The following is a 22,148-nucleotide window of genomic DNA, read 5'->3' on the forward strand; positions in this document are numbered from 1 at the left end:
GTCCTTGGGAGTTGAAGAAGCAACTTGACTTCTCTTTTGGGGTCTTGAGGATGTTTCACCTCTCATCCAAGAGACTTCTTCAGTTTGTAGCTCGGTGACCTGGATGACTGATAATCCAGCTTAAATTTGAACTTGTCATTGAAATGAATAGAAAATTGATTTAAAAAAAATTTAAATCTAAAAATTAATTGATAAAGTTGTGAATATCCGTACTCTCTCTATTTCACACAATGACAGATCCAGGAAATTCTCAGATGTGACAGCACTGTATCTGAGTGTACACGAAGGCTTGTCTTTGTGCATGCATGGGCGTAACTGCCAGTCCGTGTGTGTGTGTGTGTGTGTGTGTGTGTGTGTGTGTGTGTGTGTGTGCACAGATGAGAAGTGACAAGGGTCTAGTCCCTCTGGAATATTCACCATATGGCTGAAAGAGCTTGTACCGGGTGCTGAGCAGCCTCCAGAGAGACATGCACCCTCACACACACATGCACCGTCTCACACACACACACACACACACACACACACACACACGTACACACATGCACCCTCACACACACGTACACACACACACATACATGCACCGTCTCACACACACACACACATGCACCGTCACATGTGCATGCATACTTCTGCTCTAATACACATACATATAGATGCCCCTCTAGCTGACATGTACCTAAGAGGTTCTTAGTGAAGGTTCAGTGAGCTAACTGCCTGTGTACATATGAACAGCCACTATATGGACTCCTCTTTCTTTAGTCGCAGCTTTACATAGTTCTCTTTCTTCATCTCTGTCTCCACTTGCTGTTTTCTTCTCTCTGCTTCCTTATTCTGTTTTCATTCTTCATCAGTTCTCCTTTTCTAACCTTCTTCCCAGTTATAGTGCTTATGACTCCAAAATGGCTAGAGTCATTATGTTGGCATTATAATTAAATACGTGCAGCATCTATACGTACGATAATTTCCCTACTTTCTTCAATGTGATATCTCTTGAACGCATCGTGGGAATTTCTCCAGATCCGGCACTGATTAGTTTTTGATAATAAAGGGTCAAGGTCACTGTTATCTCATAAAGCATGTTTCTGACCATAACTTAAGAATTCATGCATTCATTATGACAAAAAGTTCACACAAATGTCTTTTAGGATACAAGATCAAGAAAACAGTGAAATCATAAATTAGCATATACATAGTTTAACACTTTGTCGTAATTCAACACCATCACTCAGGAGCAGAGGGGGTGGTTGTGACCATATTTCACATTTGGTCAGGTGACTGATTTCGTGACCCTAATCGTGGGTTCTCACTTATTAAATTTATTGTTTACACTGCGTATTTGTAATATATATGTCTTGACAAACATGGATGTAAACTTTACAGGTTCAATCACTGAAACTTATTTGCAGTGACAGCAAAACTGTCAAATTTCACGTATTATAGCCTCGTAAATGTTATATCTGTGGGCACTGAACTCTTTGTCGGACGAAAGCAAAAAATAATTCTTGTGCTTAAGTTGCTGTTTTAACTACTATGATACCTCACAGTTTGTGTTATCTTTATGAATGTACACAGTTGCTACTATCTATAACATTAGTTGTGCATTCAAAGGCTCTGATTATAACTTAACACCCCACAACAACAAAAAAAGCATGCCGGGTAAAATGCTGGTGGTGCAAAATTGCCGATCCTTGACGCGCTCTTCATAATCTGTTTCAAAGGCTGTTTCCCACCAAGAGAGAGCGAGAAAGAGAGGGAGAGAGTTAATCAAATTGAGAGGGAGGTAGTGCGAAATAGAGAGGATGAGAGAGAGTGTGAGAGGGAGAGAGAGGGCGATATGTTTTGAGAGGCCTTTTCAAGTGGCCATTTCATCTGTGCTAATTGATAATTCTCCATGACTAACGCGCTACTGACTGGCCTTTGAGCCACGCTAGCTGGAAAATGGTATTGTATGGTGATTTCTAAAGGATCTCAGAGAGACAGAGAGAGGAAGGGGAGAATGATAAGCCCAGCTGGACGTACATAAATTCCAGCTTGCAAGCTACGTCCACCAAAGAAATATCTGTAAATAATTTCATAGGGGATAATAGCTAACAAAAGGCAATGACATAAAGACATATTTAGCCCTTTATTGGAGATTATATTTCCATTAAAATGCATTTGTGCTCAAGATGTCTGTGTAGGTTCTCATTCGCATTTGTGCTCACTTTGCCTTGTTACAGTGCATAGAGAAATATACTGTGGATACATGAAGATTGAAATGTGATTGTCAGTCATCTTAAACCTAAAACCCATCTGTGTTAATAAACCGTTGCAAAAGCCTCCACACTTCTAGGAAGATTTTCCACAAGATTTTGGAAGCCGGCTAGTGGGATTTGCTTCTATTCCGACATGAGAACAGTAGTGAGGTCCACCACTGATGTTGAGTGATAATGTCTGGCCCACAGTCACTGCTCTGATTGATCCAAAATTCTTGCACACCAAATTGAAAAAAATGGCTTTATGTCAATGTATGCATGAGCACTGTCCTGCTGAAAGAGGACAGGATAATTAACTACTATAACTACTACAAAACAGTGGTTCCCAACCTTATTGGCTTGTGATGCCTTAAATCCAAGTTCATGTTCGTCGCAAGTTGCATGCGTCCATGAGTTTTTTTAAATATATAGTTAGACAACAAAAACCTTTTTCCCATTTGTTACTTTACCATTTTTCATTCTATGGCCCCTTTGAATGATACTGTAAGCCTTTGGGGGTTTTATTTCCAAGGCTGACCAATTATCATCACCAAAGTTATGGACGTAAGACATATTTTGGCCACTGTTCATCAATTGTAGCCTGTGAGCAGGTCTTATCCAAATAGATATTGTGTATAACCTAAGACTCTTAGCTTCAAACAGTTTGTGGGGGCTTTTTCTTTGCTCCTGTCACATTTTTATTCACTGTGGGCTCCTTTTTTTACTCCAATATAATGTTCTTCACTTCAATTAAAACAGCGCAACAATGGTTACAAATACAGAGAACTCAACAATCTCATTGGTGCAGTAATGACACTGATTAAATGCCATAAATCAATAGAAAATACACTACCATTCAATGGTTTGAGGTCACCCACACAATTACATGTGAAAACTCACACTTTTATTCATGTGTAACATAACTGCATAAGGGTTTTCTATTCATCAATTAACCTTTCAACACCATTAGCTAACACAATGTAGCATTAGAACACAGGAGTGATGGTTGCTGGAAATGTTCCTCTGTACCCCTACGGACATATTCCATTGAAAATCAGTCGTTTCCAACTAGAAAAGTCATTTACCACATTAATAATGTCTAGATTGCATTTCTGATTCATTTAATGTTATCTCTCCTCAAATATAAGGACATTTCGAAGTGACTCCAAATTTTTGATCAGTGTGCTTATATTATTAATTTGTTTCCATACTTTTCTTGTCTCTGCTCTGTGAATACACAGCCTGCAGTTCAGCTCAGTTCAACCTAAAAGTCCCTGAATTTTGGTCACATGACTGTTTGTTTAAGCAGAATTGTTAATGACTTATTGGCTGTGACGATGAACGCAGATTATTATTTTTTTATTACAGTATCTAGTTAATTCAAATGCAAAAAAAAAATAAAAAATTCATATATTTTTATTCTTTTGATAAAATGTTGTGATTTCAAGCTTAGATCTGTCTAACAAACAGCACGTTACAGATTACAGACGACCATCAGAACATTCTTTCTGTTTTTACGGTTTCTGGCTCTGATATGGTCTAATTCCATCAACTTTTAAGTACTAGAGACAGGAAGTATTATGTGACAGCACATGGCATTAGATGTGTATTTTATCCAACTGTGTTGTGCATACACACAAACACACACACACACACACACACACACACACACACACACACACACACACACACACACACACACACACACGTTAAAACACATAAGACTGATCCCTTCACTACAGTCATGCACAGTCGTCTTTTGAGCTGGCTGTCAAATCAGTAAAGCCGAATGTCTCACATTTCCTTATCGCTGAAAGGCAGAGGGAACAGAAGAAACTCTTTCTGTTGTTGTGTTACTAATTAAGCGGTTTTATTTTCTACTGTTGAGATCTCTCCAAAAAATACCTAGCGAAGCGGGGCAGATGTCTTCACCAACTTTTAAATCCTGATCCCAAACTAGGTTGATGTCTACATTTACACCACTTATGCTGTTTATTCAATTTTGATAATGACGCAGATGGATCACTTTACTATTCACAGCACTGGTAAAAGAGGAAATAGAAAATAAAGCAATTAACGGCAGATTTTCATCACTTTTTTATTAGATTCCTGCATATCTGTATCACTTTTATTGTTTTCTCTCTCTGTCAGATATTCTCCAGTATGTGGAAATCCGATGTCAACCTGAAAATTCTGTTTTTTGAAGTCGTTACTTTCTGTGTTACAGGTTGTTCAGTGCGATCTTGGAACAGGCCACAAAGGGGGACGGAGCAGCTCCTATTGGAGGGAAGGCAGCGGGCTTCGATGTCAAGGCTCTGAGGGCATTCAGAGTACTCAGACCACTCAGACTGGTCTCTGGAGTACCAAGTAAGTAGAAGAAAGAACGAAACAACAAAAGAAAGAAAGAAAGAACGAAAGAAAGAAAGCTCTGGGGATCAGGTGTGAATGGTTATTGGTTATGGTGGGGAAAATGAACCACAGATTGGAGCTGATATTGGTGTTTGATGCCACACATATGAGCTCAGCGACACATAAATGTACTCACACACATTCTCACTCCTGTCCTGTTGTCAGAAATGTAGACAGTGTGAGCAGTAGATGAGTTGTTGGTCAGGTTATCTGTTACTGACCACAGGAATCAATAGAAAATAGACACAAAAGGAACAGTTGCTGTGGATGAAAAGCTGTGCAACTCTCCACCAGTGTGTGTGTCCATTTAGATTACAGTCACAAACAAATGCACAGGACCCAAGTGTGCATCCAGAGCTGTGTCAGTTTGGTGTAAAAGCACGAGTGCCGCACAGTGTTTAGACTGAATCCGGTCCAACATCACTGTGCATGTGTATTCAAGTGGTGTCATGGCAACTGATCAGTAGCATGTTTGCTAGCCGATTAGCCCACAGACTGCTTCCAGTTGAATAGAATTCATTATTTATAAAGATAACAATACGTAAATGAACTCTGCAATGAAGCTGTGTGTGTTCAGGGTTTATGATCAAGTCGTCGCAACCGCACCGATTTCACTCCAACAGGAGGACCGAGTAATCAGCAAATACCAGAATCAATCCACGTATTGGTCCGTCATTAATGCCACTCAGATTGGCTTTGCGGTTGCGTTTACTTCAACAAATTATGTGTAAATAATTGTGCACCAGTCTTCGCTCAAATAGAAATTAGCCTCACTTGAGCTGGAAGATATACATAGATTCTTTTCATTTACACCGAGAAATGGAGGAACTCTGGCCAAAACCCAGGAGAAATGATGTGACCTAATCGCTGTCTTTGCTCAGGTGTAACAGTGTATGAAATTCACACTTCACAGGCCCTTCTGTGATGCATAAAATATCGAAGTCACTGGTTACAGAAGATGATGAATTCTTTACAAGCAAGATGAAATGTCCATAATATAAGGGATCTAATAAGGTGATGTAGTTTATATGCACCAACTAGTGTCTTATTACTTTTTTTGACATATTAATCAGTAAAATAAACCCACTTTTTTATCCCGCAAAGACAAATCATTTTAATTTCTGCTGTCTTTCATATTATAGCTTCTCTTCAGCAGCAACATATTCAGTAGTTATTGTGAGTTATTAGTATGCAGATTTCTGAGCCTTTGTCTGTCAAAGCTTTCAGAAAATTGACTGGAAATGTGTTTTGCTTGTGAACAAGCTTTGGAACTACCATGTCTTATATTTTCCCTGCAAAAAGTCACACTCTTCAAGTAGATGGATCTCAAAGCTCCCGAGCAAATGAAATAGTTGATTTATGGGCTTGCATGGTGATTAGTTGCAACAGTTCCGGTATGTGATGTACCACTGATGCTTTAAATGAAAGTAAGCCTCTTATTATTTTTTGCGTCCGCCTTTATATGTACATATTCTTAGCCGCTGCGTTTGTGCTGCAGGTTTACAGGTAGTGTTGAACTCCATAATCAAAGCCATGGTTCCTCTGCTCCACATTGCCCTGCTGGTCCTCTTCGTCATCATCATCTATGCCATCATCGGTCTGGAGCTCTTCATGGGCAAGATGCACAAGAGCTGCTTTGACAACCATACAGGTACAAGCTCACCCTGAGCAAAAGAGACAGAAAGGATCTACACATTGTGCACTGATGCAGAGATGCAAATCCAAGCATGCGTGATCAAACACATACGCTTGCTTACTGCACTTCAATACTCACATAAATTTTGAAGCAGGCGTTCAGCTGTGCATGAAAGCACACTTCAATATGTATATGTTCACTTGCAGACACATACACTAAAGGTCCAGAGATGAACAGAGAGATGAATCACACAGTGTTTTCAGCTGAAATATCAAAGTGAGCTTAGCTGTACAAATAAAGCAGAAAGAAAACATAGCGGATGCCTTAAATAGTGAACGTATCATCAGTATTAATTATTTAAAACATCATATATCGACTACGAACAATTTGAGCAATAATTGAAACATCCGCCGCCATAAATGATTGAAACAGTTTTTAGTAAAGGGCCCCAGGTATAAATGGACTTTAGAGTTATTATGGTGATGTTATTGGTCCCATGAGAGGCATTAGCTGTGCACAGGGTAAGTGCTGATGGAATACTCTCTTCTCCTATACATCACCCAGGAGAGCTTGTTTTGTGTAATTAGTGCAACACTTTTTCACATTGTTTTTTTTTTTATAGCTGCTTTGTTTGGTGTGAGTTCACTGTCCTTTCAGCCTTCATGCAGTGGTAATATTTTTCTTTAAGATACATTCCTTTTAGATGTACTAAAGTTGTAATTTGTCCATAGGTGTTTCTAATACTGTAAAACAAAAAAACAAAAAAAACAGGGTAATTCCTATAACTGCTTACTTGCTACTTACATTTTTGATTTGATTAGTCAAACTGCCCATACACTGCCTGCAGCTCAGCCCAATTCAGCTGTAAAGTCCCAGAATTTTTGCCACATGACTGACACTGTTTAGATTTTGTTTTCGACAGCATCCGGTTAGTGCAAACAATTTATTTTTGCCAAATAAAGTGATTTTGATGAAATATCACATTTTCACATCAGAGTCACCAATCACAAACTAACCCTCACAGATGAGTAGTTCAAGGACCACAAGAAAGTTGACATGTCATGATTCTTTCTGTAGTAGTGTGATTTTGGTGTTTTTTTTTGTTTTTTTTTTTAATGATGTGCCTTTTAAACCAACTGGTGTGTTTAGGGATTCCAAAGGTTCAGAGAGGTTTAAACTAGATTTTAAAAGCATATTTTGCTCGCCACTTTACAACTCTACACCTCTTTGCTCTCCCTTTGTAACAGGCGCCATTGCAGAAAAGAAGGCACCGTGCGCACCTGATAACGCTTACGGTCGACACTGTACGGAAAATGGAACACAGTGTAGAGGTGGCTGGGAGGGCCCGAACGACGGCATCACCAACTTCGACAACTTCGCCTTTGCCATGTTGACGGTGTTCCAGTGTATAACCATGGAGGGCTGGACGGACGTACTGTACTGGGTGAGCCGGACACCACAACAGTGTGTGTGTGTGTGTGTGTGTGTGTGTGTGTGTGTGTGTGTGTGTGCCTGTACGCGAGTTAGGCTCAGTGTGTGTAGCCACTGTACTGTGTCTGTAACATCAGTGCCACATGAGTGCTTTTGAGAAAAGAATATAAAGCAATAAACGGGAACACTTCTCTCAGAAAGGCAGCTATGCACATTCACCCACACAGTCAGCTCACATCTCAGGTTAAATCAATGCAATACACGGTGTAATTGAAGGCGTAGATTCATTTAGAAGAAGTGTGCAATCCATACAGTTGATTCAAGTGAGATCGCATTTGCAGATTCAGCCACAGAAGCATATTAACACACAAAGTGTTACCCTTTCCTCGGTAATGCAGTCTGTGTGGTTCATTAAGCATAAGTAGAATCATCCAGTGATTTTCCGCTGCTCTATATATTACATTACTATATGTAACTTTGCCATGTATACAAACATTAAGCCAGCTATGGCACTGCATGACTTGGGGCTGACTGTTGCAAATAATGGTGGTTGCATTAAACTACAGGGTAAGTTACCACCACTAGAAAGCACACATGTGGTGCAGCTGGAGACAGTTTTCTTTAGATTTTTAAAAGATGACCTTTAAATAAATGTTTATATGAACTATTTTATCACGCAGTGAGTACTGCTGAATTCCAGCATCTTGTAAATGATCATTGTATTCATGTCACAGAGCTACGCATTTATGTAACTATTTATTTATTCATTATTCATATTTTGAGACTGACAAAATTTTTGACTGTCCACTACACCATAGTCAATGTTTAATAATAATAACAATAAAATCTGATTCTTGCTTTAACCACACATATTTTCTCAGACAAGTTTCCTAGCTTCAGTAATGTACCTGACTATGTGAGAAAAGAATCCAAATTATATAGATGGATATGCTAGTAGGAAACTAAATCTTCTCATAAAATATTCTGTGATTTTTTTAAAAAATGTAATTTTATTTATTTTTCGCATCCACATAAACCGAGGAGTTCAAGATTCTGGAAAAATCTTTCAAACAGCTTTAAATGCTGTGTTTTAATCAACTCTCTGGGATTTTAAATGATCACTAGAGTTTTGTCTATGAGAGAGATAGATGTTTAGCTTTGTGGCTTGAATGTAATGGTAGTGCAGTCAAATTCAGAATACTGACAGTTATTTATGAATGGGAAGTAAGGGTCTAAATATGTGGAATGTAATACGCTTAACAACTGAACTGGTGCTGATATTTGACAGAAGTAAAATCCGCAAGAACACAAACTGATGACAAAACGTACCTAACTAAATTTATTTGTGTAAGAGTGTAGCTGAAACATAAAAATGTGCATACAGCATGTGTGTGTGGGTTGTTTGTGTCATGTGTACACATGGAGCAGATAACTTACTGGCTCTACACCCCTTCTATCACTTCTGCTCTGCCTGCTGCAGTTTCTTGTACATTCACACACAAACCCAGATGCACAAACACTCACAGAGCACAGCAGTCTGTACAATGGAGAGGACTTGATGTATCTCTCAGCAGTTATGCATACAAATGATTGAAACACTAAGCCTTTATCAACATTTGGTTTGCATGGTTCATTGAGTTTGGGACATGTATTTCCATTGTTTTCATTGTGACGCATTTTCAGGACCAGAGATAAACATCTGCTGCCGTCTTACAAATGAGCCCTTTCCCTTTTTATCCTTGTCTGTCCACTAGTGTCCATGCTAAATGATAGCTAACTAATTGACAGAACTGCAAATATTAGGCTTTGCTTTTATTTTTATTTTTTCTTATTAATATCTTAAATATTTGGATTTACCTGCAGGCTAGAAATGTGACATTTCTTTTACTGACCTTGCCTGCATCCCCTCTCATCTACATCAGCCCTGCTAATGATCTGTTCAGTCAATCCTTCATACAATATCCAGACGAGCATGTGACATATTTTCCTGCAAATGAATACCCTGGAACAAATCACTGATATCGATTTTGCCATAACTTTAGAGTGTCTGAATGCGTTTTCCTGGAAAGGTCCTTCCACGTTTCCCAGAAATGATTTCTTAAGGCTCGTGCAACAGCTTGCAGACGTACTTTGACTAAGAGCCATCAAGTTGTGAAAGCAGTTAACTGTTGTTTAGCTTTACGTGAATTGTCCAAAACTTGCTCACCAACGGGCAGGAAAAAGTGCATATAGCCTGTTAATCATACAGTTCTGACATGCTTGCTATGCCAGGCCTATTGGCTGCTTTTTCTTAAAAAAAAACATGCGCTGCTTTTCTTTTTTCCTGCCTGTCATCTTCTCTAACACACTTTCTGACCTCTACTGCCCCCTTTCATTCACTTCTATGTCAGTCCTCTCAAACCTTTTTCTCTTATGTGTTTTCTCCTTCTTTCCCCCTTGTTCTCATCTGTCTCTCCTCTCTACCCTTTATCTGTTTATTAATCTCCTTCTTTTCTCCTGCCCCTTCTTCCTCTACCTCTTCTCTCTCTCAGATGCAGGATGCTATGGGCTATGAGCTGCCATGGGTCTATTTTGTCTCTCTCGTCATCTTCGGCTCTTTTTTCGTTCTCAACCTCGTTCTGGGGGTGTTGAGCGGGTAAGACTGTTATGCTGTTGTCATGTGTGTACGTATGTGGGTGTTGTGGCTGAACTGTCTGTTTTAAATGTGATAAATGACATGTGACATGTGTGACAAGACTCCCTGAACCAAATGCAAAGTGGATTCAGCAAACCAGCGAAGAATCCATGGCTTGCCACCATTTACCATTATTATTATACTTATTATTGCTAATATCAGAGGGCATGTTTACTTTGATTGACATCCTCTACTTAACAAAAGTGTTTTTAGGTTCGAAATGCCAAATTATGGTCAATTAAAGTACAAATGAAGTACAACTAAACTGACAAATTATTAGCATCCATGTGCAGATTATCCTGATTCAATCAAGTCGTACTAAGACAAAAATTAGTCAGTAATAGCTGTGCAATGACCCAGTCTCACCTCACTAACACAGCAGTAAAAATAGAGCGAGACGACCACAGTCCTCCTCAGTAAAGGAAAGATAAACTGACGATCACCGAACTGAGCAAAATCTCTCTCTCCTTTCTGTTCCACTCAGTCAATCCTTTGTCAAGTGCCTGAGAAAAACACACACTCACCCAAACGTATATACACCCACTAAAAAGCAGCAACAGACCCCATGTCCATCCATTATGTTCATGTTAGCTAGCCACGAGGGGTCGCAACCTGTCTGTGATGGACAGGTGGACACACACACAAATCTCTTGGTTGATTCTCTTTCCAACATGGATTTGATCGCACATACAAGCAGCTTTTTCTGGGGCTTAAATGACTCCCTTTATCACTGCAGCTGCACTGAACGATCAGTGTGTGCTGTTTACATACATGTTCATCTCGTGCAAATTAGCATGCATCTCTTTGTGTGTGTGTGTGTGTGTGTGTGTGTGTGTGTGTGTGTGTGTGTGTGTGTGTGTGTGTGTGTGTGTGTGTGTGTGTGTGTGTGTGTGTGTGTGTGTGTGTGTGTGTGTGTGTGTGTGTGCCAACAGAGTGAATATGCTTCTATGAAAGCATCTGTCTGTGTTTTGCTTCAATAAATGCTGCTCCGGCAGGCGAGCTGGGTGCTGTTCTACCTCCGCTCTGCCAAGTCACACTCATTTTAGTACAAGCACCTCCTGCTCTGTTGGGACACACTTGGGTATAAATAATTCACCCCTCAGGTCAGCCATGGAGGTGGAACGCTTAAAAAAGCTTGCACAACAGGGAAAACACAATAAGCAAAAAAAAAGGTCTTCTGACGACGGACTGGAGTCTGGAGGAAACATTCAAGCATTCAAGACGGAAATTATGGGATTGAACGTTGCACTGAATGGAAACTGCATTTTTGGAAAATGTCCGTGAAAACATTAGTTTCCAGATCTCCCGGATGTAAATACTTTGCTTATCACAGTTAAAAATCGTAATCATAGAAACAATAATAATGAAGTAATAAGAATGGGTTTGAATCCAGGGTAATTGAAATTTAAAGCTTTAATATTAAATCAACTGTCCCTAATTGAATTATTTTGAAACTGAGAGACAATGTTTATCATGAGAGCAATAATTAAGTCAAGTCCATGGGAGTCTTGCTGCACAGTCTACTCATGTTCTGTATCTGACTAAAATGCTGTTTCTCCACAGTGATCAGGCCTGAAGTAGACCGGAGCGAGTGGAAGTCAAGTGAATCACCGTTTCTAAAGTCTAAACTTTCTCTTTTTATAGGAATTCATCTGTTCATTTTCTTCTCTTCTTTAAAGAGGAGTTGCTTTGTTTATCATGTGGGCCTGTCATAGCCTATTATAGTCGTCAGTGCTTTAAAAGGCTAGCTCATTATATTTCACCAACACCAACCAATACATCTATTTCCTTTTTTTTTGAATCCACATAAAGAGCTAAGCGAGTCTGACAAATATTATGAATGCACCATAATCCCAGCAGGGTTCCCTGCAAAAATGAACACTTCTGTCTGTTGGGAATTTTCACCGGGATCTAACTCATTCCCTTGCTCCCTTCTTCCCTCCCCTTTCTCCTACTGTTCCTTAATTGCTCCTTCCTCACTTTCACTCCTCCCCTCTCAATCAATCCACTCACTACTTGACTTATTTTTTTCTCTCTTCATCTTTACTCTTCATCCACTTCCATTCCTCCATCCATCCTTTCCGTCTCCTCTCCTTGGTCCCTCTCCTCCCTTCCTCCTTCTAACAGGTGAATGATGCTGTAGGTTACAGGTGGCCCTGGGTGTATTTTGTCACCTTAATCATCATCGGATCCTTCTTTGTGCTAAACTTGGTTCTGGGGGTGTTGAGCGGGTAAGGGCAGGGTCAAAGGTCATCTGAAACTAACTTCTCATTCTTGCCTCTTTGCTGTTGTTTTTGGAGAGTTTTGCACCTGGTCTTAACTCAGAGGAGCTTTTTATTCATTTCTTTGTCCTGCTATTGTTAGTATTAGGTTTAATCATTAGAATGAATGCACATTCATGTGTTTTGGTATGGGACCATTTGGTGCTACGTTGCCTGAACATGAATTTTTGTTGTTCTCACTGTAGTTGACTGTAGTGAAATAATACATCTGACTTCAACACGACCACTGAGATCTATTGGATATTGTCTGTGCACTGCTGCTTCTGTAGAGTAGTATTATTACAATCTGGAAATGCTCTGTTCTCAGCAGGGCTGCGGTGGCATAAAATGATGTCTTCTCCATTTAAAACAAAGACATTAATCTGCTATGTATTCAGAAACTCAGTGGAGAAGTAAAAGCTTTGTCAGGTTTGTCAGGAAAAATGTTTCCCACATAAAACATGTAAGAAAACGACTCAGAATTAAACAGCACAAGATGCATTACTTGCGCAGTTTCGCAGTTTCACATCAGTGTATCTCCGGCTTGTTCTGATGCACCCATCTGATGCCGTGATGAACTCTAGAACATTTTTAGAGAAGTAAAATGTCCCACCCCTGACTGACTGACCCGAATCGGACTTGATACACCCGGTGATGTGACGGCAGCATTGTGGGAGAAATAGTGAAGGTCTATCTGGTCCAAACAGCTTGGGGGGTTTGGCTGTCTGACTCTTTGTCTGACTTCTGACTAATGATGCTGTCAGCACACTACACAGCCTGACCTTTTACCAACTGGTTCCTCCATAGTGTGTGTGCGGCTCTTGGATTGGCATAATAACTAATGGTTAAACAGGAAGAAGGAGGATGTAGAGACATAAAGACGGGGTGTGTGTTTGTCTGGATCTGATGTTATATGTAAATAGAAAGAATAGGGAGAGAGGCTGGTTTGTAAGAGATTGGGTAGAGAGAAGAGGAGAAAAGAGAATTCTGAGGTGATTTAGGACAGAAAGGTGTGGCAGCGAGAATGGGGAAAATAAGCGTGAAGCCTGAGAGTTTTGCCCTCACACACACATACAGTACATAAGCACACTAAAATACACAAAGACAGATCAATAGGATTCAGTCTCCTGCTAATGTTCTGACAAGCGAGACAATAGCAGTTTGTCCCACTGCTCATTGATCTGTTGTTGTGTGTTTGAGTGTGCAGTCTGAAGATCCATCTGAGGTTCCATCATTTCTCTAAATTTCACACAGTCTCACACACACTTTTCCAGCCTATAGACATACAGAAAAATCAGTGAGAATAACACATGACAAATCTATAGAGTTTGATCGTATTCCTGCACTCCAGGCACCGAAACATAGCATTACACACACCATAACATCCCTCATGTTTAATTAAAATCTTTGTGATGATTGCATAATTTCAGATTGGATTATTCAGATGACACTTAAATCCAAGTCTGAAATTTATTTCAAACCTTCAGGACTTTAAAAAGTTCCAGTTAAATGTTCAAAACCAAGATGACAAAATGCACAAGAGCTGACTAGGAAAGAACTTTCTTGATACCCTCATTTATTTAACGTTCAAAACAAGGAGGCATATGCTGCCTTTATTTGTCAGCGGACCTTCAGACGTGAAGTTGAACGCCGTTTAACTACAAGTGTTCCCAAACCCCACGGCCCCTGTCAGCCCTTATCCAAATGAATTTTCTTTGTCCAAACTGTAGTTTTTGTTTGTAACCTGCCTCTGACCTTCTCCAAGTGCAGTGTTTAATCAGATGTTCCTTAATTCTTTCTTTCGTGCAGACACCTGGAAGTAATTTCATCAGATTTCATCATAATGTTTCAGTATTTCACTCCCACTGATAACATTGGCTTTAGTTGTCCTAAATCATCTTTGCACATGTCACTTCCAAAATGATGAAACAGCAGCTACTATACTCTTTAAAAGACAGGGAAATAAATCAATAATAAGCCGTTATACAGGTATTAGACTCTAAAATGCATCTTTCATGGTGACTCCATGTTCATAAAATACTTATAAAATACTTAATAAAACTGCAGCTGTTGTCAGCTTACCTTTATATTCTCATCCTACCTCCCATTCAACCTCTAACCAAGGTCTCTGGCTAGTGACTGAAAGAATGTGCTGGCAGACAAAAGGTGATGAGCTCAGTGAAGCAGGATGACCTCAGTGCAGAGCCGCTTCTCCTCCAGTTTGACAAGAGCTGAGGTGGTGCAGCTGGTGAGGGTGCCTTCTTTTGCGCCTCCCTCTGGGGTTGTACCGAGCACACTGCAACTGGGAAGGGACCCAGGTTAGAGCCAGATCACGCTGCAGGAACCCCATCTCCCAGCAGGCCCGGGAGCACCTGGGGCCCCGCTGCCCTGGGACAGCGGCAACAGTACAGATAAATTAAATTAAAAGTTAGGGAACCAAGACTGTTTTCAGGTCAGTCAGTAGCGGTGTCAGTTCACGTCCCTACCAGAGCACCAGCCAGAAAATAGATGCAAAGCATATCTGATACACTTTATGTGTAGCTGATGATTCAGATTTTTGATAACGTGCGCTCTAGTTCCTTTAATACTGTGTTTATCTGGTAGCTCATTGTGTTTATTTGAATCACATAATACCACTCATCGTCACCTTCCATGGAAAAACTGTTAAGTTGAATTGTATTCGATTGAACTGCATCGTTTGAGTTCTCAAAACATTAAAGCTAACGTTTTAGGAAAAGAAAAGCTCCAGTTTTTCATCTGCGTTTGCACACTAACACCTTTTCTCCTTGCTAAAACTCTCTTGACTTTTTTCTCTTAAGCAGGTTTTCCCTCTTTGTTTTTCTGAAGTATAATGCTCCATATAATCACAATATTATCACAAGATATGTTTGGCAAAGCTTCAGTCTAGATTTCAGATTCTTTTTTTCTTTCCTCTGTTTCCTGTGTTCCCCTCCATTCCAACTTCCTTCTGCTCCCCCACCCCACCCCATCCTTCTATTCTGCTCTCCCCCTCCCAGAGAGTTTTCCAAGGAGAGAGAGAAGGCCAAGGCACGTGGTGACTTCCAGAAACTCAGAGAAAAACAGCAACTGGAGGAAGACCTCAAGGTAGGGTGCTGTTTGTGTGTGTTTGAGCATGTGTTCATGCAAGTTACGTCTCCTCTAGAAGAGAATGTAGCAGTCTTCATCTACCTTTTAGATTCACTGAATGTTACTGTCAAGTTTTCAGAAAATGTATTAAAATTTAAAGCTAAATCTGACAACAGTAAGTCACTGTTAAACTAGCCACTTCAAGCAAGGTCATACAATGTGCATAGTTACAAAATATCGAACATCCTTTGCCTAAATGCGTTGAAATCAGTGTGAGCTTTACGTTTGAGTCACTTTTAAAGTTACGATTTGGTTGACAGAGAAAAAGTGAGAAAGCAAACGTGCACACAAGTAAATATAAAGCATAAAATGTTCGAATTATATTTATAGAATTATATGTGATAATACTTGTGTAGTTTTACTGTTCTAATTCCTGCTATATGTTCTTACATCATTTAAATGTTTTCAAAATTACAATAAATACTCAAAACAGATGTCAGTTGACTGTAGGTTGGTCTTGTTTTGGTTGTTTGGGAATTTGAGAGCTCTATACTGCTCACCAATCAGTATTTCCTTTCTATTTTTTGTGTGTCTGCATGTGTGCGAATGTAGGGCTATTTAGACTGGATCACTCAGGCTGAAGATATTGACCCAGAGAATGAAGAGGAGGGCATGGACGATGACAAACCCAGAAACTGTGAGTGCCACAATGTTTGTTTGTGTTCAACAATAATAGAAGGCTAGTTTGTCATGAGGATGACTGTGCATATGTGCGCGTGTGTTGATGTTTGAATTATTAATTAGTGGTATCGGTCGATAGGGTATTCTGTATTCTGGGTACAGTAGGCTTTTATTCAAGAAAAGCTGGTTGCATTTGGAGATATTTTGTGTATACGGCAGTATGAAGTTGTGAAGATAGCAGCACATGTGTTTGGGTGTGTCATCTCCTGTTTGGTCTCTACGTAGTGAGCTCGTTGCAGTCTCCTCCACATGATACTAGCACAGTCAGTGATGAACAACTGACTTACTGGCAGACTGACTGACAGACTGAGACGATATTAATATTGTCTGCTTGCTTTGGCTGAGAATCCTCCTGAGGTTTAAAACCTGTTTAGATATTAGTAGAATGTGTCAGACTACAGCTAATAGCCTCTGGGCACACACTCTCATACACACACACATACACACACACACTGTAGGTATTCACCCTTAGGAATTTGTGTATTTGCAGCGTGACAGAAATGTACACACACAAATTAACACCCTGTCTCTATTCATAACACCTCCAGAAAGAGGCAGCCTCTCATGGCACGTGTCTCCCCAGGACTGAGCTACATTTCCTGGGGAGGGAGAGTAGAGCACCGGCCTCTTTTGACCCGGAGGTTTAATCTCAGAAGGATGAATAGAACTTGAGAGAGGGTCAGTAATTTCCCCAAAAATACATCCCAGTACTATTTTTATGTATATACATGTACAGTATGTACTGTGAACTATTTTATTAGGACTGGAAGCTCTGCTTTCTCACACTGATAATGAATGGATGCATAATGAGGACTAAATATGCAGAGACAGAGCATGGATCCTGCATATATTCTGCATACAGCTTGCTCATCTCCCACAAAGCACCAAGGCTCATTCTGAGAAACACTGATGACTGCCAAGAGAGAGAGAAAAAAGAAAGAAAGAAAAAAAAAGTCCAATGATGATCTAATCTTTCAGAGAATCTCAGGAAAATTAGCATGGTCAAATGAGCAATGACCCAATTTACATGAAAATAAGGCACAACACCCCTGTGGCTGATCCATAGGAAATCTGCTTGTTTTTCACCTGTTACCGTTGCGCTCCCCAAGGCCAATCAGTCTGGCAAAAACACATCAGCAGCGTCTGAGACATTGGCACATTACAAAACAAACAAATGCAGTATGTGGCCAATTTAGAAAATGTCACATCACAATATTTAGATGCTTATTACCTTCAAGTTTCACAAATTCTGCATTAGTCATAATATTTAATGTCCAAACGAGACAGGATGTGTAAGTTGTTGATCCTGTAAACACAGACATATGGTTCTTACTGAAATCAAACAAATCATGCCATAGATGCAAGAATTTTCAAGCATATAAAAACTGTGTGAATCAGTCACTTGGAATATTCAGTGCAATTATATCACTTATGCCATTAGGTGCAGATGATGTGACAAAATGATTAATACATATGATTCAAAGTTCTCCATCAGAAGGATCAATCATCCCTCTGTTTGTGAAGGTGAAAAATCAAGTCACTTGGCCTCTACCGTGCTGCCTCCCCCTCCTCGATGGATGGATGGGTCCTCCTGTGGGAAGATGAATGAGGGCAGTTTGTCCCTGCTGCCCAGGACATTTTGCATAGACTTGAGCATGCACAGCACAACTATGTATGTCCTAAGAAGCCATGAGAGACTTGGAGAACAGAGGAGAAGATAGACGACAAATGGAGGGAAAGCAGATGCAGATAAAGAGACAAAGGGATAGAAATAGAGTGTGAGAGGGTGTGAGTGAGGTAGAGATTTCGCAGTGTTTGCGAGGCTGTTTTTGTTGCCTGAAAATAGTATATGTCACTATTTACACTTTTTTTAGTAACTGCAAAACTGAGTGTGCATTTTTCTGCTAAATTATTGAGTGAGGTAGGACTCTTCGCCAGGACATTATCAGATCCTCAGCATGTAACATATGTGACACGAAGCATATGCTAAGTTGCCTCTGCGCATTTGCATATGTTTCCTGTCATCTCAGGGGCAAAGCGTATGTGTCTGTGTGTGTGTGTGTCTTGCCTGCTCTCAGCCTCGACCATCTTGTTCTTGCGTGCTGTCATCTTGTTCTGGCATCCTGACACTGCTGTCTGTGGGACGAGTGTCTCCAGCCCACCTGCATGAAACGACTATTTCTAGTCGCTCTCAGGACGTCTTGTCTCACTTGTGTTTTCATGTGTGTTTGAGTTTGATCAGGCATGTGTATTTTAACCTCTTAAACCCTTGGCTGTTATTCTTCTTTTTTCGTAATTTCCTTTTCCACTTTGCCAAATTTAGTCAATAACTGCTACGAAATTTGAGTCCAAAACAAACAGCTTTGTGCTCAATAGATTAGAGACACTTGGGAGAATTTTGATATACAAGTCTCTTTATTCTTATCACCAGCAGTGGGAATTGAAATACAAGAATTGGCTTTTTTTTTCTTAAACTGTAAATTAAGGAGTAAATAACAGCCTTACAACACTGAGTCAGTCAGTGACACTGATGTTATTGAGCCTGTTGTAAAAATTCTCTATTGCAACTCTGCGAAATTTGATGCAACAGTAATGAAGCACAGCAATGATGCATCCGTTTTATTCATAGTAATGTGAATGTGGAGGATGTGAATTGAAAGAAAAATGTTTTCTTATTACAGTGTGGATTAATATAACTGAAATCATTATTGGAAAAGCTACTTTAGTTCGGTAATCTCTGCGCATTTCATGGTGGTAGTCCTGGAAATGTGTTAATGTATGTCTTAGAAATGTAGTTTGCATTTTGCTGCTGCAGATTTCATATTTTTCCTGTTTTAAGTATGTACAGTTTTCATTCTTTTCAATGAGAAACAATGTTTAGTTGTCTTTCTTTTGTGTCTGATGGTGAAACTTTGCTCTTCCACCTTGTGGTATGATATATGTGTGTTTTCCTTGAGAACACACATTTGCTGTAAACAGCAGCTACAGAAAGTAACATATAAAATGTGTTTTAACAGCTTCCTGCGATTGGTGTTGGTTAATGTGATAAGTGAAACTACAGTGTAACACAATTTCTATCAAACAGTATCCCAGTATATGTAGTTAATATTCCTTTTTGCATGTGTAGCCCAGATTTGTGTACGTTTTTTATGTTGTGTTTAAATGTCCTCATTTATGCTTTTCCTCAACGCTTTGAAACCTGTTTTGGGGCTTTGCTTGTGTCTGTGAGTGTGTCGACTCAGTACCGAAGCTATGTTTCATTTATTCTGACAATTTAGTCAAAGCTTTAGTGATCTTGCAGTAGCTGCTTCATTTAAAAGGATATTTGTATGATTGCTCACTGTACAAGGGCTTGTTGGATACATGTTTGCAAAGTTCATGTTTTCTAGAATGAATATTTTGCATCTGTTTATGTACCACAAAGGGATTCATGAAAGAATATTATTCATAACACTCTCCAGTATGACATGCTTGGGGAGTTGCACTTACATCTCTGAAATAATTAGCAGAATTCAGAAAAAGAGTGACCCCAGGTATATGTGATGTACAGAGTGTAAGAGAACAAATAGTAGCTTTTGTGTTTGGTAAACTTGGCAGACAATTGCATTGTGTTGCTTTCAGAGTCATTACTGACTTCCTCAAGTTTCTAGAATCTCTCACTCTCTCTTTCTGTCCTATAATTTCTCTCTATCTTGTAGAGCTCAAAGGTTCTAGCTAAGGTGTGATGTTAAATTCGCGGACTGGAATAGAGATGAAAAGACTAAATGGTGCAATGAGAGAAACAGACCATGACAACTTCATGCCAGTAACACCAGCAAGACGTTTCAAATTACAATCATAGTAATGAAACGAGGTGTGACTGCAGACAGGGAATGTCATTTTGCAGAAAAACACAATCTTCCTATGCAACAGGTTCCAGAGCCATGTGATGATTTGTGTTTCCAGTTATGGTGTGTGTGTCTTTCTCTGTGTGACTGAGAATACTTGTGTGTAGCCCTGCATATGTGTGTGTTTGTCTTGCTGAGCCGTGCTCTCTATCCCCAGGTAAGAACCATCGTTTTCTGTCTCTGCGCGGAGCCGTGAAGAAAAATGCGGCTTTCCTTCGTAAGGCGTGTGCGTCTGTCTGCATGGTCCAACACTAGTTAAAGATTTGCTGGAAGCGTGATACTAGACATGCAAGCAGACTGCAACTTCTCTGCTCTTTTCTACCCCTATACTTTCTTTTTTTCTTTGTTCCTCTCCTCTTAGTCCACCCCCCCTTCTTTGTAGTAAGCACCTTTCAGAGCTTCAAACCTTACGCGGGTAGCAGCTGCCTCTCAACACTGTAAAGTAGTTTATTCTCACTGTCTTCCTCTGTCCTTATGTACACCTACCATTGGCTAATAATTGAATCTCAAGGCGAGATGTACTAATATTCCCTCACAGTGGAGACATGCCCCCAATTACTGCCCCATGCTGTTAGCACATTTTATTGCATTAAAGTGTTTCGTGGCCCTCGACTTTTAATTATGTGTAATCAAAAAGTTGCAAAATACCAGTGCAGGGAATGAGGAGACAAGGAGAATACATTACTGTATTGAGATGAAACAACTTTTCGTAGGAAAGGAAACAACGTGCATCTGCCTGACTTGTCTGAAAAAATAATAAGAGGATATTGTCATCACGGAAAACAACTGTAGAGCTGTTAACATACTGACACCTTAAAAACATGATCAACATCTGTGATGCCACAGTCCTCTGCTTGTTGTTTCAGATTCCTTTCCCAGAAATCCCCCCCTGCATCATTAGTAGCCTTGCTAGCTCTGATGATAAAATATGATGGAGAAAGAACTGTAAAATGTGAATTTTAGCTTTTTTTTTATAACTTTCACCAGGTGCTTGCCACACTGTTGAGCAGAAATGTAAGTCATCAGAGCTTATTAGCTTGGGTAGCATGTCCAGGGTGTTCAGTGTTGAATTTTTCCATGATAACGAGTTGTTCAGGGCTGATTTTTAAGCCTAGTTTAATGTGGCAATTGTGTAATTAGCAAAACAAGTACAGGCTGCCATCCAAACAATGAAAAAACTTTCTGCTCTGAAATTTAAAATTAGAATTTATGGGGTTTAGTTGTGTGAGTTTGAGGATTTTAATTTGCTTGGAGATTATGACATGAGAAATCAGTATCTATTTTGATGTCTGTTTCAGTATTTAGTATCTATGCTGACGGGCACAAATCAGATCTGTATACTAGCAAACAAAGACGCGAAACTGAACCACTTTGTCATCATTCACATCCAAACATTCTAGTGCAGATCACTTACATTGAGCAAAAATATAAACGCAGCATGCAAATAATTTTCTGACTAAGAGATAAAGCTAATAAACACCAAATAAATTGTTAAAGGTATCGGAGTTGTTTTATTTAGCTGACTGTGCACAAGTTTTTGAGCTGTTTAGCTGGTGACACATTCTTAAACGTTGCGTTAATCCACACCAATGTATCTTTGAAGGACAATGATGAGGTTGCGCGACCATCACGGACTCTTTCGACTAGTGACAATAAAAGTCCACCTTAATATGCTGCTTTATTCAAATAACACAAAGCCACAGATGACAAGAGAAAGATGAGTGTTGATTGTTGACATACTGGATGCTGCATGTCAGCTGAGGCTACAGTCAGGCCCTCAAATCTCCA

The 22,148-nt window shown here is 39.7% G+C and overlaps 1 protein-coding gene across 1 annotated transcript in view; it reads left to right on the forward strand.

The window, feature by feature from the left end:
- The window catches only part of cacna1c (calcium channel, voltage-dependent, L type, alpha 1C subunit), a 214,940-nt gene that overhangs the window by 132,133 nt on the left and 60,659 nt on the right, over nucleotides 1–22,148 (forward strand). The window contains 6 exon segments of the mRNA XM_051959252.1: nucleotides 4,462–4,601; nucleotides 6,142–6,294; nucleotides 7,527–7,723; nucleotides 10,242–10,345; nucleotides 15,663–15,750; nucleotides 16,345–16,429. Coding sequence (XP_051815212.1) covers nucleotides 4,462–4,601; nucleotides 6,142–6,294; nucleotides 7,527–7,723; nucleotides 10,242–10,345; nucleotides 15,663–15,750; nucleotides 16,345–16,429 — 767 coding nt within the window.

Source organism: Acanthochromis polyacanthus, chromosome 1 (genome assembly GCF_021347895.1).
Source record: "Acanthochromis polyacanthus isolate Apoly-LR-REF ecotype Palm Island chromosome 1, KAUST_Apoly_ChrSc, whole genome shotgun sequence".
Classification (NCBI taxonomy): domain Eukaryota; kingdom Metazoa; phylum Chordata; class Actinopteri; family Pomacentridae; genus Acanthochromis; species Acanthochromis polyacanthus.